The sequence below is a fragment of the Eptatretus burgeri genome, chromosome 5 (assembly GCF_056783735.1).
Source record: "Eptatretus burgeri isolate ZD-2024b chromosome 5, Ebu_testis_v1, whole genome shotgun sequence".
Taxonomy (NCBI): Eukaryota; Metazoa; Chordata; class Myxini; order Myxiniformes; family Myxinidae; genus Eptatretus; species Eptatretus burgeri.
Window position 1 is genome coordinate 83,862,194 of NC_140965.1, and position 14,775 is coordinate 83,876,968.

At 47.1% G+C, this 14,775-nt stretch overlaps 2 protein-coding genes across 12 annotated transcripts in view; both read left to right on the plus strand.

The window, feature by feature from the left end:
- Window positions 1-10,375, plus strand: part of LOC147026862 (MOB kinase activator 1B) — a 12,750-nt gene extending 2,375 nt beyond the window's left edge. The window contains exons 2-6 of one of the 2 annotated variants that reach the window (XM_085882727.1): window positions 2,142-2,302; window positions 3,483-3,576; window positions 4,249-4,382; window positions 5,662-5,825; window positions 8,536-10,375. In XM_085882727.1, coding sequence (XP_085738853.1) covers window positions 2,142-2,302; window positions 3,483-3,576; window positions 4,249-4,382; window positions 5,662-5,825; window positions 8,536-8,613 — 631 coding nt within the window. In that variant the 3' untranslated portion in view covers window positions 8,614-10,375. Of the gene's footprint in view, window positions 1-2,138; window positions 2,303-3,482; window positions 3,577-4,248; window positions 4,383-5,661; window positions 5,826-8,535 lie in introns of both variants that reach the window. The other variant, XM_085882726.1, reaches the window with a different exon arrangement.
- Window positions 10,376-10,423: 48 nt separating this feature from the next.
- Window positions 10,424-14,775, plus strand: part of PBLD (phenazine biosynthesis like protein domain containing) — a 34,535-nt gene continuing 30,183 nt past the window's right edge. For 4 of the 10 annotated variants that reach the window (XM_085882721.1, XM_085882719.1, XM_085882716.1 and 1 more), the window contains exons 1-2: window positions 11,286-12,492; window positions 12,663-12,762. In XM_085882721.1, coding sequence (XP_085738847.1) covers window positions 12,310-12,492; window positions 12,663-12,762 — 283 coding nt within the window. In that variant the 5' untranslated portion in view covers window positions 11,286-12,309. The other 6 variants (XM_085882717.1, XM_085882725.1, XM_085882715.1 and 3 more) reach the window with 5 other exon arrangements.

Below are 14,775 nucleotides of genomic sequence, written 5' to 3' on the forward strand. Positions count from 1 at the left end.
ATTGCACTGCACGGGACGGGGCGCCGGGCATTGCACTGCACGGGACGGGGCGCCGGGCATTGCACTGCACGGGACGGGGCGCCGGGCATTGCATTGCACTGCACGGGACGGGGCGCCGGGCATTGCATTGCACTGCACGGGACGGGGCGCCGGGCATTGCACTGCACGGGACGGGGCGCCGGGCATTGCACTGCACGGGACGGGGCGCCGGGCATTGCACTGCACGGGACGGGGCGCCGGGCATTGCACTGCACGGGACGGGGCGCCGGGCATTGCACTGCACGGGACGGGGCGCCGGGCATTGCACTGCACGGGAGGGGGCGCCGGGCACTGCACGGGACGGGGCGCAGGGCACTGCACTGCACGGGACGGGGCGCAGGGCACTGCACTGCACGGGACGGGGCGCCGGGCACTGCACTGCACGGGACGGGGCCCCGGGCACTGCACTGCACGGGACGGGGCGCCGGGCATTGCACTGCACGGGACGGGGCGCCGGGCACTGCACGGGACGGGGCGCCGGGCATTGCACTGCACGGGACGGGGCGCCGGGCATTGCACTGCACGGGACGGGGCGCCGGGCATTGCACTGCACGGGACGGGGCGCCGGGCATTGCACTGCACGGGACGGGGCGCCGGGCATTGCACTGCACGGGACGGGGCGCCGGGCACTGCACTGCACGGGACGGGGCGCCGGGCACTGCACTGCACGGGACGGGGCGCCGGGCACTGCACTGCACGGGACGGGGCGCCGGGCACTGCACTGCACTGCACGGGACGGGGCGCCGGGCACTGCACTGCACGGGACGGGGCGCCGGGCACTGCACTGCACTGCACGGGACGGGGCGCAGGGCACTGCACTGCACTGCACGGGACGGGGCGCAGGGCACTGCACTGCACTGCACGGGACGGGGCGCAGGGCACTGCACTGCACTGCACGGGACGGGGCGCCGGGCATTGCACTGCACGGGACGGGGCGCCGGGCATTGCACTGCACGGGACGGGGCGCCGGGCATTGCACTGCACGGGACGGGGCGCCGGGCATTGCACTGCACGGGACGGGGCGCCGGGCATTGCACTGCACGGGACGGGGCGCCGGGCACTGCACTGCACGGGACGGGGCGCCGGGCACTGCACTGCACGGGACGGGACGGGACGGGGCGCAGGGCACTGCACTGCACTGCACGGGACGGGGCGCAGGGCACTGCACTGCACTGCACGGGACGGGGCGCAGGGCACTGCACTGCACTGCACGGGACGGGGCGCAGGGCACTGCACTGCACTGCACGGGACGGGGCGCAGGGCACTGCACTGCACGGGACGGGGCGTCGGGCACTGCACTGCATGGGACGAGATGGGACAGGGCGGGATGCTGGGTACTGGTCTGGACCGAGGCGCCAGGCACGGGCAGAGACGGGACATGTTGATCGGCGCTGGTGAGGAATGGGGCACGTGTGAGCAACAGTGTGCTGGCATGGGGGGACCGGGTGCCAGCCGAGGGACGGGGTGAGCCGCCAAGTGCGGTAAGGGAGGGACAGTGAGTGAGGTGTGACTCCACTCTTTAGTTGGGGGCCTAAGCCCATGTTCAAGGTTCGAGTATCGATTCAGTTGTGTGAAAATGCATGAGCCGAGCACCTCCAGAAGCTGAACTGTGTGCATTTAACTTCGGTTCCCTCACCTTGTCTTTCCGAAGCAGAATGTTTGAGTAAATTATTATTATCATCAAATTTATTTTGATTTTTCCATTTGTATCTGGTATTGTCTCTATTGGCTCCTGTTTCCCTCTTCTTTTTCAATGTTGCTTTGTGAAGCACTTGTGCTCATTCGACATTTCATAGCTTTTGTGTGCGTGTGCGCGCGTTTGCGTGTGTGCGTTTCATGACAGCAAGGAAGTACATAATGGGGATAACAAATGACTTGTTTGACCCTGGTTGGTATATCTACATTTTCCACCCACTCGCCCTGTTGCCCTCACTGGTTTTTGACAATCTTTCTCTCTGCCATATTTTCACTGTTGGAAAATGAGAGACTGGCAGGTTTAATGGTGGCAAATTAATGGACCTCATCTTTATCATGGAAAATCTGATGCTCATTCTCGCAGCAATTTAATCCACCTCCTCTTCTTCTTCGTCTGTTTTCAGCAGCCGACCGGCCAAAACCTTCAAGCCAAAGCGATCACTTCTACCAGGCTCACATCAGGCTGATTTGCTGAAGCATGCTGAGGCCACATTAGGTAGTGGGAATTTACGTCAAGCTGTCGCTCTTCCAGAGGGAGAAGACCTCAATGAATGGGTCGCCGTGAACAGTAAGCTCCAATACTTTTGACTCGTCTGTGGTTTCCTCCCCCCCCTCCCGCCTTCATTTCCTTTACATAATCCACGCGTCCGTGATGTGCAAGCAGAGCCGATTGTTTTTCGCCAGATTCCTGCAGTTCAAGTGATTTTGGTGTTGAGTTTGTTGTAAAGTACATTGTTAGATGGGTATTCAACACAATGTATTGAGGTTGGGGGAAATGGGGAGCTTTTTCCTCTCGGCACGTACTTTATCTGAATGTCCAGACTTTGGAGGTGCCGTTTCAATCCTGAGAAGCCTGTGGCTGGCTTAAGACCTTAGGGTCCTGAGTTTGAGCCCCTGTCGTTCTGTTAAAATAACATGAGGTTGGTTGATTCAGCCCGTCGTCGTAACGAGGTCGGCAAAATGAGTATCGGCTTCCTGGGAAGAATGAGCCACTTGAGTGGCTGTCAAATATCGTGCTCCCTTGCCAATGGAAAGCTGCTTTGGCAGCCGTATGCCTTTGAATATGTGATCAGAGTGATTCTCCTCCTCCTCCTCCTCCTCCTCCTCCGTTATTTTCCACATTTTATTTAAATGTTTGTATGGCAACAAGGTCTGAGGCTCAGGGATGACTTGCAACATAAATTCTGATATTGAAATGCTAACACCCCAAACTCGGAGTGGATGCTTTAACCACAATACCACTGAATCTGGTTGAGTTTGCAAATGAAGCGCAGCTGTGTGTCGAACCAATAACGACACGTATTCACTCAGAGAGCTTGTTTTACTTTGTCGTTTTGGAACTGCACCTAACAAGCCAAACATCATCGTCTGGCCTCCTCACGATGGCCTTGACTCAGGAAAACACGAGCGAATAACAATCTGTTATCAACATGGAAAAGTGATGATGGAAAACATCTTTTGTCCGTATTGATGTTATGGTTCGGTAGTCAAGGGTAAACCGTGAACCCGTTATAATTTAATAACCTTTGACCTGCATATAGAGGATATTGTTCCAAAACGGGAACACAATTGCTGTTCAGGTGCAATGTCCGAGTCCTTGTTTTTTTTTTTTGTGAACGAGAACGCGAGAGGATACGGACAAATTTTGTTTTTCTCCGGCGAGACATCACACGTGATTTAAAGTTTTTAACATGTGTTGTTTTTAACTTTGTGTGTTCACTTTGTCCCAACCACGACGTACCTATTAGCTGTCGACTTCTTCAACCAAATCAACATGCTGTACGGCACAATCACAGACTTCTGCACCGAGGATACCTGTCCCGTGATGTCCGCCGGCCCTAAGTGAGTCCAGCGTACATGATGATGCACTCTGTTGCACAATGACCTTATTTCAGTAACACTCCATTCCACTTTCATTAGAATTCCTATTTGTGACCCGTAGTTTTAGTTTGATGGGTGTAGTACCAGTCGGACTGTACGACGCGGGGTAGTGTCTCGACAGACAGTCAGAGGGAACACACGGATGCATGCCATTGAGTAAAAGGGAAGCAGAAATGCTGAGGAAGTGGAGCTTGCACCAGATCCCAGTGTTTACAAGCTAACCACAATGAAACGTGGTCGTTACGACGAGCTAACTGCAGTCCGAGTCTTTGTACTCCGTGCAGCTTGCGTGTGAGTGTCTGTCTTGCAGTAAGACGGTAAAATGTTTTCTGATTGGCTTTCTGCCATTGTGAACCCAAATGTTTCCTCCTCTTCCTTTAGTGGCTTGGTTCTCTTGCAGCGATTTTACAAGTCTGCTTCCTTTGCTGGGTTGTTGTGAGCGTGACGTGACACAGGAAGCATAGGATCCGACGACGCTTGCTCATGATTTTGCTATTGTGCAGCTTGTATTTGTGAAAAGAAACGTCTTGAGGTTTATTTATTTATTTTTATAGCCTTTTTAAAACTCCCATGGGTTGGTGCTTGGTTCACCAGTTGTACGTTTATTCCCCATTTGTCGCCGATCTCCCTCAGGTACGAATACCACTGGGCGGATGGCACGACCATCAAAAAGCCTATCAAGTGCTCGGCTCCGGAGTACATCGACTATTTGATGACTTGGGTACAAGATCAGCTCGATGAAGAAACCCTCTTCCCGAGCAAAATCGGTACGACACGCCTTCCTCGGTTTGGTTTGCTCTCTTTTTTTTGTTTTTTTTTGATCTGTGACAAGCAAAGTATCACGATGCATTAGTCTGAGGAACACTGCGTTCTGCGTCGTTCTTCCTGATCCACTTCTGTGCAGTGTCATGATGGGAAATAAGCTCTGCCTAATGCGAGCTGGGATTGAAAAGATGAATGTATAAACGAGTTATATCGTCATTCTGGTCATGCCTCCCAGTTTGTCTTAATAAAGGAAGCATCTGTACCCTTCTCACTTTTCCTTTTCTACGGCCTCCTCCTCTCATCTTAATTTTATTTTTTAATTCTTCCCCACCTCTTTGCATCCTTTCCCTCCCCCCCCCTCATCTCCACTTTCCCATGGCTTTATGGAGTGCTGTTGGTGTGTTGTTGGGGGTCTCGTGAAGGGGTGTTGTGTGGTTGATGTTGCGTGTTTTTAACCAAGCCCATGCCCCCTTCCCTGAGGAGAAGAAAAAACCAAATTACAAAAACTTAAAATAAATAGATCGATCAAAAAACCCCACAAAAACACAGAAAAAATTTTTTTATTTTAATTTTGCATTTTCTTCTTTGGATCTTGCGTTGATAGATTGTTGTGGTGTTGATGTCATGCAGGCATGATGGGCTGAATGGCCTCCACCTGTGTCTGATTTCCTTGTGTATTTATGTTCCATCCTCCTCCCTCTCCCACTCATGCTAAGCTTCGATATTGGGGTTTGTAGGAACGTATTTCTAAGCTTGTATCATGTATCTTGGGGTTTGCAGTGCTTTTGCCATGGATCTGTAGATTTCACATTTCACATTTGAAAACGATCATTCCGTGACATTCATACACCTATGACCATTGTATCACATTGGCAATGCTTAATGTTTTATAATTACCTGCATTATCAAAAGGGAAGGAAACTAAATGGGCTATCTCCGTATTCTGTATGTATCTTGAAGCGATTGGAGAAAGGAGATGGAATGGGGGGGGGGGAGAGGGGGGAGGGGGGTGGGGTGGGTTGCAAGGAGAAGGATACCAGTGGTAAGGAGTTGGGTGTACTTTATGGATAATTGTGTTAAGAAGTCTTGTTCAGGTTTTATTTTGTTGCTCATATCTCTTTTTAAACTTGTAAAACAATCGTGTTTCAGGCTTGTTTAACTCGAGTTTCAGTTTTAGCAACCATTGATGTCATCATCACTTGGGGCTCACCTGGAGTGCTGGACGTCTTGTTGACCGCTTGCCGTGCATTTGCTCCCCCCTCCCCCACAACCCCCTCGCAGGTGTACCGTTCCCAAAGAATTTCATCGCAGTGGCCAAGACCATCCTGAAGCGCCTGTTCCGTGTCTATGCACACATTTACCATCAGCACTTTAACACCGTAATCAGCCTGGAAGAAGAAGCGCACTTGAACACTTCATTCAAGCACTTCATTTACTTCATCCAGGTGCTTGAGCAAGGGTGCACTCGTTTTGTGACATGATGGCAGGCCGTGAAGCTTCCCAGTCCATAGTGGTGTCATGTTGTAATGGCAATTATGGCATGTGGTGAACTGTGCCTACCCCACATAGACTTAAAAAAAAAGTTTTATTACCCTTTGCACACGATGTGAAAAGCAGGGTTAAGCAGTTGGTTCACTTTGTCTGACTGTCTTTACAGACATCGCTCTATGACGGAGGACCAACTTGATTTCAATTGAATTTTTTTATTCTGAACACCGGAGAAAATGAATCGGAACACGAACCGGTGGTTTAGCAGTACTTTGGCTCTGAAATAGGCAAAATGTACGGATCTCATCCCGAGTATGCATGTGCACAGAGGAATAAGGTAATTATTTTAGTCTGTCTGTCTGGCAGTCAAACAAAATTGAAAATCATCGCAAATAGGAACTTTATTCTTTTTAAGGACATCGTAGAGAACACTAATAACTAAGGTGGTGTAAAAGATGGTGCATTCACGCCGGTAAACCCCCGAAATATTTTTTTTCCCCTACAGCCTTTAAAACCTTCATTTTATTTCAATTCAATTATGTACTTTAACACGACAACATAACTCGTGTTTTTGGCACTTTCAAAAACCTTCGTACAGGCACAACAGTCCTCAGGTTACAAACCTAATGTGTTCTTGAAAATTGGTTCGTAAGCTGCGTGTTCATAAACTGGAACAACAAATCCCCTTTAAATACATGCAATAAGTGATTAATTGGTTCCGAACACAAATTAAATATACTTAAAGAATTTTTTTTTTATAAAGTTAGAGTAAATCGAACGTGGTGTAAGTGATGAGCTGGTTTTAGGGGGTTGTGATGAATTAGAGCGAGCACCGCTGTCTCGTGCCGGTAAGGAACCCCATAGAGCGAACGGAGTGTGGAAACGAAGCCCGTCTGAATGAGGTGTGAATTGTGGTGTGAATGGGTAATTAACTCTCGAGGTCCAATTTCCTGCGCTTAGCGCTCAACGCAGAACATTCAAACAAGCCGTGTTCATGTGAATGGATGAAACGCTCGAAAGACCGAAACATTGTTATAAAATATGTTGGAACGAGCAGATGTTCGGAAGTCAGGTGTTCGTAAACTGGTGACTGCCTGTACTTGGACAACATATTCACACCGTCTCATACCCTGAGGGCAACGTAACGGAGATTCAGTGGGGTCTGGCACTTTCTTTTAGTGCAAAATGAACATAAACAGTTGATTAGACCCTCATCATGTCCTTTTTCTCAAGACTGTGTGGGGTAAAGTGTTCTATGAACCCTGTTACTGCCTAGCTTTGCCGAAAGGAAGCAAATGACAAAAATATTTTTGTAACTTGCTTCCTTTTGTCAAAGTTGGGCACTAGTTATTAACATTTCTCAGTGACCTAAGGCTCATTGTCCAGCGTGTATGTAAATCGGATGCAGGTCGAAGATATCTGGAGACATCATTGCACTTTAACATTAATCTCGAGGACATTATTCGACTATGAACAAACAGTTGGCAAATACATGGAGTGTATGCCTTGTATGGCATTTGAAACTAGGTTTTGAGCATCGTAACCCATTAGTTCATATGGCAATGATAAACAAACAAACCCCAAAGTTTACTTGATGGGGGAAAAGAGCGAATTCTTGATGTTCTCCTCTCGTCTTATTTTTCTTTATGCTTCTCCCATTTTACTTGGGTGTTGTCACAATGCTGGTTGATCACCCTTCTCAATCTCCTCCTGTCAGTCACCCATTCTTCTTCCAATCGCACTTCTAAATATCTTGCTACCACATCCTTACTTTCCTTAGGACTTCCTCCTCTCCTTCTTCCTGGCAGTCCCATCTCCATCACTCATCTCACCACATACTCTCTCTCTCTCCCTCCTCATCAGATGGCCCAACCAATTTTATCTCTTCTCGGCTACTTTCTTCGATGCTTCCACAGTCTTCGCTAAATGCCTGATGTACTGTTTCCTATTCTTGTCCTTGGTTGTCCCTCCACATATTGATCACAACATCCGCATCTCATTTACATCTACTTTCTGTTCGTCTTTCCTTGATGTTGCCCAAGTCTCTGCACGATATGACAATGCTGCTGTCACAACCGTCTTGTAAATTCTTCATTTCAGTTTCAGCGGTACGTTTCTTTCATACAACACTCCACTGCACTTCCTCCAATTATTCCAACCATAACTAATCTGTTGCTTAATTCCCATTTCAATATTGCCATCTTCTGCCACCACTGACCCCAAGTACTTGAGGCTACTCGCTTTCTGCAGATCTTCACCAATAATCTTTACAGTTTCACCCTGACCCTCTTACCTTGGCTCATACTGACCCATCCATACTTTGAGTCTTTGGTCGACTGATCTTTACGCTCTTAGATTTTTCTTGATAAACCCCAAAAACAGTCTCATTTTGTTGGGCCCTTCCTTGTTACTTCCCCTTCCCCCCTCCTCCTCCGACCCCTCGTGCTCACCTCAAGAGCTGATCGTGTGATGTATTTTGTGTTATCCTTTCAAAGACAACTTGTGAAACAAATGTCTTCCTAAAAATGCATTTGAAAGCTCTTGTCAATGTTTGGTAAAGTAGCTATGAAGCCATTGTGTCACTTCAATCTCGTAAACAAAATACTGAATGGAACTGCAAAGGAAGTTTGTACGAACACCTGCACGTTTGCTCATTCATTCCCGCAGGAATTCAACCTCATTGACCGCCGAGAGCTCGCTCCCTTGCAAGAGCTCATCGACCGCTTGACGTCCAAAGACCAGTAGCCCACATGGATGCTGGGCCACGCGTTGGGACGAGGGCCGTGCGGGAACGACCCCGGTGTGACTGACGCGCCCCTCGTCGACGCTCTTGCACGCCTCGCTGCCCAACGGGCCTCCTCGAGGTCCAACTATAGCCAGAGATTCGAGAGAGCGCTCGCTTTTGCCATCGATTGCCTTGAAGAATGATTGACCTCTCACGAGGGCGCAGAAGCACTGGCGCATATGAGAATGGCAGTGAAGGCAAACAAATGAAAACAACAACAACAACAACTCGCATTGCACTAACACTTTGTGGCACGACATTATTAATTGAATGCATCGTATTTTAGCTTTTTGTTTCGACTCGCTTTTGGGGAGAAGGGACTGGTTAGAATGCACTAACAGCGCCAGCATGTCAGGTGAGTAGCACTAAACTGGTAAGTGCTAATTAGCGTCCGGCGCCAATGCTTAGCTAGGAAAGGCTTTTAGTGGCATGATCAGTCTAGAATTAGGAGACTGCAGTCTTGAAATAATCATTGAATGAAAATGTATTGTTTGTTGCTTTCGTTTTGTCCATATCTATATTATTATTATTATTATTATAAGGAATTTTTTTTTTTTTTTTACGATATGTGGTGGATGAGTAAGAATTGCTGGCAATACGTTTCCGTGGATATTGCCTCGAAAAGGCTTTGTTTTTATTAGTTTTATTATCTGCATGGTGGAGAGGTATGGTGAGTAAAGTGGAAAATGTATTGTTTTGAAGATGTAAAAGAAGGTTTTTGGTTTTAATTTTTTTTAGTTTATTGATATGGAATGGTATGTAAATGGTGGACCACAGAATTACCATTCGATGCGCACCATCGGACGTCACATCATTCCGGCTACGGTGGGTGTCCGGGTCACCCAAACGATTTGCGTAAGAAGCTTGGCCGAACTCCAAAGGTCCTGCATTGGTTGATGCTTGTGCATTGGGAGGGGGGGGTGGGTTGGGATGTTGGGCAGGATTGAGGGGAGGGGGTGAATTGTTTCGTCTACTCTGTTTCCTTGCAACGAAGCATAACTATTATCACGTGCAACCAATGTTGGCGAAGATCACACGGCCTTTGTTAATCCTTCCATTTTGATGCTTTGTGATTAGGACATATTTGGCGTGCGCCGTTGAACCACTTTCTCTTCCCCACAAGTCCCCCTTTCCTCCGCCCTCCTCCCCACCCCGAGGCCTGTGCTTGCAGCAAGATATAGCCTTTTATTTCTTACATACCAATACTGTAACTTGGAATGATTTTTGTCAGTATTACAGCCATCTTTTAGCAAAGTGTCAAGTGCCTTACCCCACACTCTGTTAACTTTACCCCCTCCCCCCTCCCCCCATCCCACCCTTTACTCTCCGAGGCTGTTTCTTTTCTGTTGTTCTTCTGTTACAAGATTTCATCTCGATATGACCACATTTCATTAAGGAAGTAGTTTCTTCTCCAGGTTTCTGGGTTATTTTGGAACTTTCTGGTTGCTCCATCCCTCAGGCATGACGTCACAGCAACTCGGTTTGCTCAAAACCTTGACTGTAAGCACAGTTTGGTGTCTCTTTTTTATGCGCGTGGTTATCCACTCTTTTCCAAACGGTGCCACAATCTGGCCTTGTTCTGTCTGGTTTAGCGGCGTAAATCTATAACCAAGCCAAACCTTTTCCTTTTTTGCAACGCAATTCCCTGCACACTGTGGAACAAATAAAATAAAGAAAAAGTTTGCTAACATTTGTTTATTCATTAAAATTTATGGATCCAAATTTATTTTGTGCTTTGATTTTTCTTTTCCCTGTTTTGCATGTCTCACAGTTAATTAGCACAGGCTCACAAAGCACACACTTTTGGCAAGTGTACATAGGTCAACTTGCAGTGACAATTGTTCCGTTTTCATTTTTCTTTCGATGTGGAAATGTATTTCCTTTCATTGTCGTTATCGGACGTGACCATGCTTTGTTTCCGGTGCATTGGATGCGAAACGTCCAGCAGCTATGGCTGGTAGACAGGGTGCCCGGCATTACTTACCTCTAAACGGCGCACTTTGTGATGTAATACCCTGCCTACAAAGCACCGACTATTTTAATCAGGTCAGGATTTGAACCCAGACTAGACTGATCGAAGGTGCTACCCCTCAGCTCTTCTGTTGGTCCCATTGTTTTTAATGGCTCTGTTAAATCTGATTATTCATTTCCTCTCCTGAAGCGTTGCCTTCACATTGAGCAAAACAGGGTTCTCTCTCGTTCTGGTCGTCATTAAACCATTGAAACACTTTTTGTTATTCTACAATGATAGTTACTGTAGGTGTGATGTCATTACTGTGGACTGGGTTTGTCAGGAGCCCGAGGGAACGAACTGGTTTGATTTGAAGCTGCAGTGTATCGTCCTGCATCGTTGATTGGAGATTCCTGCCTCGTGTTGCGTAAATACTTGTGACCCTTGCAGAATAATTAACCAGCTCTTTTAAACAATACTATCCTCCATGATGATTTGGCACCTCATGTAAAATGCAGTGTTCAAGATTGTGATTGAGGTTTTGCTTCCTTCCGTTTAATGGATGGAGGCTTGTGGATAGCAAGATGACAGGTGGAGAAGGGGTCACACCGAGATGGGTGAGCAAGTGGACATGGGGCGAACACCGAGGTCGAGACGGGATGGAACAAATCGTGGGTAAGTAGAGGTGTTAGAGGTGATCTTGGTTATTGACCTTTGATTGCAGTGGAGAACAAGAATGGATGGATGTAACCAGGTGCTTACACTGACGAGAAAAGAGCAATCAAGATCGAAGTTGAGCACTGTTGGTTTACAAAGATGTTTGGTCAGGTTAGATGAGGAAAGTGTGCTTGGGGATATAAGCCCAACGATAAGCTGCCGAGTGCTGGAAGGTAGGCTATCAACCTGTCTGTAGTGGGAAAGGGCCAGGCCCGGCCAATGCCAATGATCATGAGGGCTTTTGACTCCGCCACGTCCTGGAGTGTATTATTATGTACTGGTGCCCCAGCACACACTTTGGGGATGGGGTGCACGCCATTGCATTGTATGCAGTAAACACCTTGTGCACCTTGTAAACACCTTGTAAACATGCAGTAAACAAACACCATCTGGCCATGCTGAGTTGCAGTTAATTGCGAAACCAAGAGGATCGAGTTAATCACATGGCCATAGAGGGTGAGCGGAATTGTTCTTTCTTCACCAGATATTATCCCATTGTATTGTGGGTGGAATTTGCCCGTGACCGATAAATGACCACGTTGTAGGGACACGTTGCGTCGAGTTTTCATTCTGATACTGAGATGTTTTCGTGAGAGATGGAGAATAGAAAGTGATGCAGAAAGAAAATGGGAACGTAAGGTTGGCTTCGTGGTTCCACAATTAGCCCTACCTATGATGGTGAATGCATGACTTTGTTGTCGTTCAAATATCAAGCATTGCTGTCATGTTGGGAGTTGTTTCAGGTCAACATTGGTTTTCCAGACTAGGATCTACCCCGTGGAACAAAGCGACAAAGGCTTTTAAACTTGGATGACCATTGGACGTTTTGATTGATCATTAAACTGCCTGCGTACACACGGACTTTGACACACGGGCCTTACTCGAATGGGAGAGTGCATTGATCATCCAGTTTCTGCACCTTGATCTGCAAGACTTTTATTAGGTGAGGTAGTTGTTCCAGACTTTACCTGATTCATCATGTCCATCCATGCTTGGCTGGTCACCTGTGAGTTACCTGATAGGGATGTGTTCACACCAGGAGGACAAAATGCGTATCCCACTCTACGTGGTGGATGCGTTCAGTCGGCAGCCTTTTTGTGGAAACCCTGCAGCAGTCTGCCTCCTCAACACGGTGTGGTGGGGAAGGGTGTCGAGGACAAAGCACCTGGAGGTGGAGGGTGCAGGAAGAGGGCAGGGTTTCAATGGGTCTTGTGTTAGGACAGGGGAATAATTGAGGAAAGAGGGGAAAAGCGAGACGTCATTGTAGAGATGATGTTCAAGGTTGGTAATATTTCCTTGTTGTGCTTCATACTTTGTTTTCTTTCTGCTGTGTTATGCTAGACGATGGCCGAGAAGACTTACCAGAGTGTGGCGGCTGAAATGAACCTGTCGGAAACTGCGTTTGTTCAAACCTTGTCGGAACGAGACACACTTTCCACTGGTAAGTCACTCCTAGTTGTGCAAGTCACGTGACTCGCGTGTTATTTAATGACTCTGCTGTTCACACGAATCCATATAAACACAATGTAGTCCGACAGCATGGTACAGAGGTAGCGTACTTACCTTGAAGCTGTCTCGTCTGCGTTTGATTCCGACCCATCTGTCGGATTGGTGCTTTGCAGGTAGGGCGAGGCATCACAAAGTGTGCCGGTCTTCAGATGGACGTTGAACTGGGTATCCCATCTTGCAGCATTATTTGTGTCTTTGGTGTGTCTTGTGTCTTTGAACGGTGGGCGAGTTATCTCTTGCACCATGAACAAATGACCTATTTCGAGCCTACCTCCCATTGGGAAGGCAAAGGAAAAGGAAAACCTCTTCAGATTGAGAATTGGGTCAAAGCATAAATGAAGACCTGGTACTCGATTACTATTTAGGGCAACGTTCTTGGGCGGATCAAGAGGAACTTCAGTTCAATTTTGATTTTGCTTCCACACGCGAAGCGAAAAGTAGGGTTTAGCAATTTGTTCACGTCTGTCTGTCTGTCTGTCTACAAATGGTAGTTTATGACAAAGAAACACCTTCATTTCAATTGAACGTTATACTTTCAACACCAATTGGAAAACGAACCTGTAGTTTAGCAGTACGTTACCTCTGAATTTGACCTGATCATCACTGGCGTACCAACGGGGAGGGGGGTTGGGGGGGTGGGCAAAAAGGAGAAGGTGGCAGGCGAGGAGTTCGTGCTCATTTGAGTTCGCCGTTCACTCCTCAGTGTTTGCGGCTCATTTTGTACATGTGAGAAAAGGACACGAACAAAAAAGCAGAATTTATTCGCACGATTTTTAAAGTTTGAAAATTAATTTTCTTTGAAATTTTGTCGGATAAAACACTCTTATCTATTTATTTCTAAAGTAAAAATGGCAGAATTCTCCTTTTGAAGGTCGATGGGTGGGTGGGCTAATGCAACATGGCGCTTCACGGAGGGGAGAAGACTTTGAAGCTGTGATAGACGAGTTTGCCTCACTGAAGGCTATGAAGACGTGAACCACACAGTCACACCAACTACACATTAAGTAAGCCAATGACCATTTATAAAAGCAGAAAATAAAACTTTAACTGTTCACTTGCAAATATACTGTACCTAATTTGATTTGTAACTGGAAAGGCACTCGGCAGAGCGCATACCTCCGATCCACGAGAACATATCAGGCCTAATACATTTTTGAAATATCATGCTATACAGTACTACATCATTTTTGGCACCATCTCTCAATGGTGAAGAATCACTTTTAAAAATTAAATCATTTTCGTCAGCAGATCAGGATTCAGATCTTCACCAAAATTGAATACTTTCGTCCTTGCCACACACCCAACCTGTCCACCAAGTTTCATACGAATCCGTCCACAACTTTTTGAGATATCGTGCAAAATATCGGTTTAGCACTATCTCTCAATGGTGAAGAATCACTTAAAAAATTCTAGTCGTCGGATCCGGATCTGGATCTTCACCAAAACCTAATTGTTTCGTCCTTGTCACATACCCAACCTATCCACAAAATTTAATCCGGATCCGTCCACAACTTTTTGAGATATCCTGTACAGAAAGAGGTGAAAACATCATCTCCTTCACCTTCGGTGGCGGAAGTAGCAAAGTTATTTCATTGGACCTTGTGTTTAATTCCGCACGTGGGTTACGAGGGGGTGGAAATTTGACAAATCGCCCCGAGCGTCATTTTTCCTCCATACGCTACTGCTGATCATCCATGTTCAGAGAGGATTGAGATACTCTTTAAAATCTGTCTGCCAGTCAAATAAAATTGAAAATCATTCCAAACAAGAAACGTACTGTTTTTAAGGACGTCATAAAGGGCGCAAACAACAGACACAAATAATCAAACGGAAGATCAAGAAGGAATCCGAAGAAGTGGAGCAAATATGGAGACATCAGGAGGAACCTGGATAGGATTCGGGTTTCAGCCGCTACTCCGCTACCCTCAAACCCACCCAGGCGCAG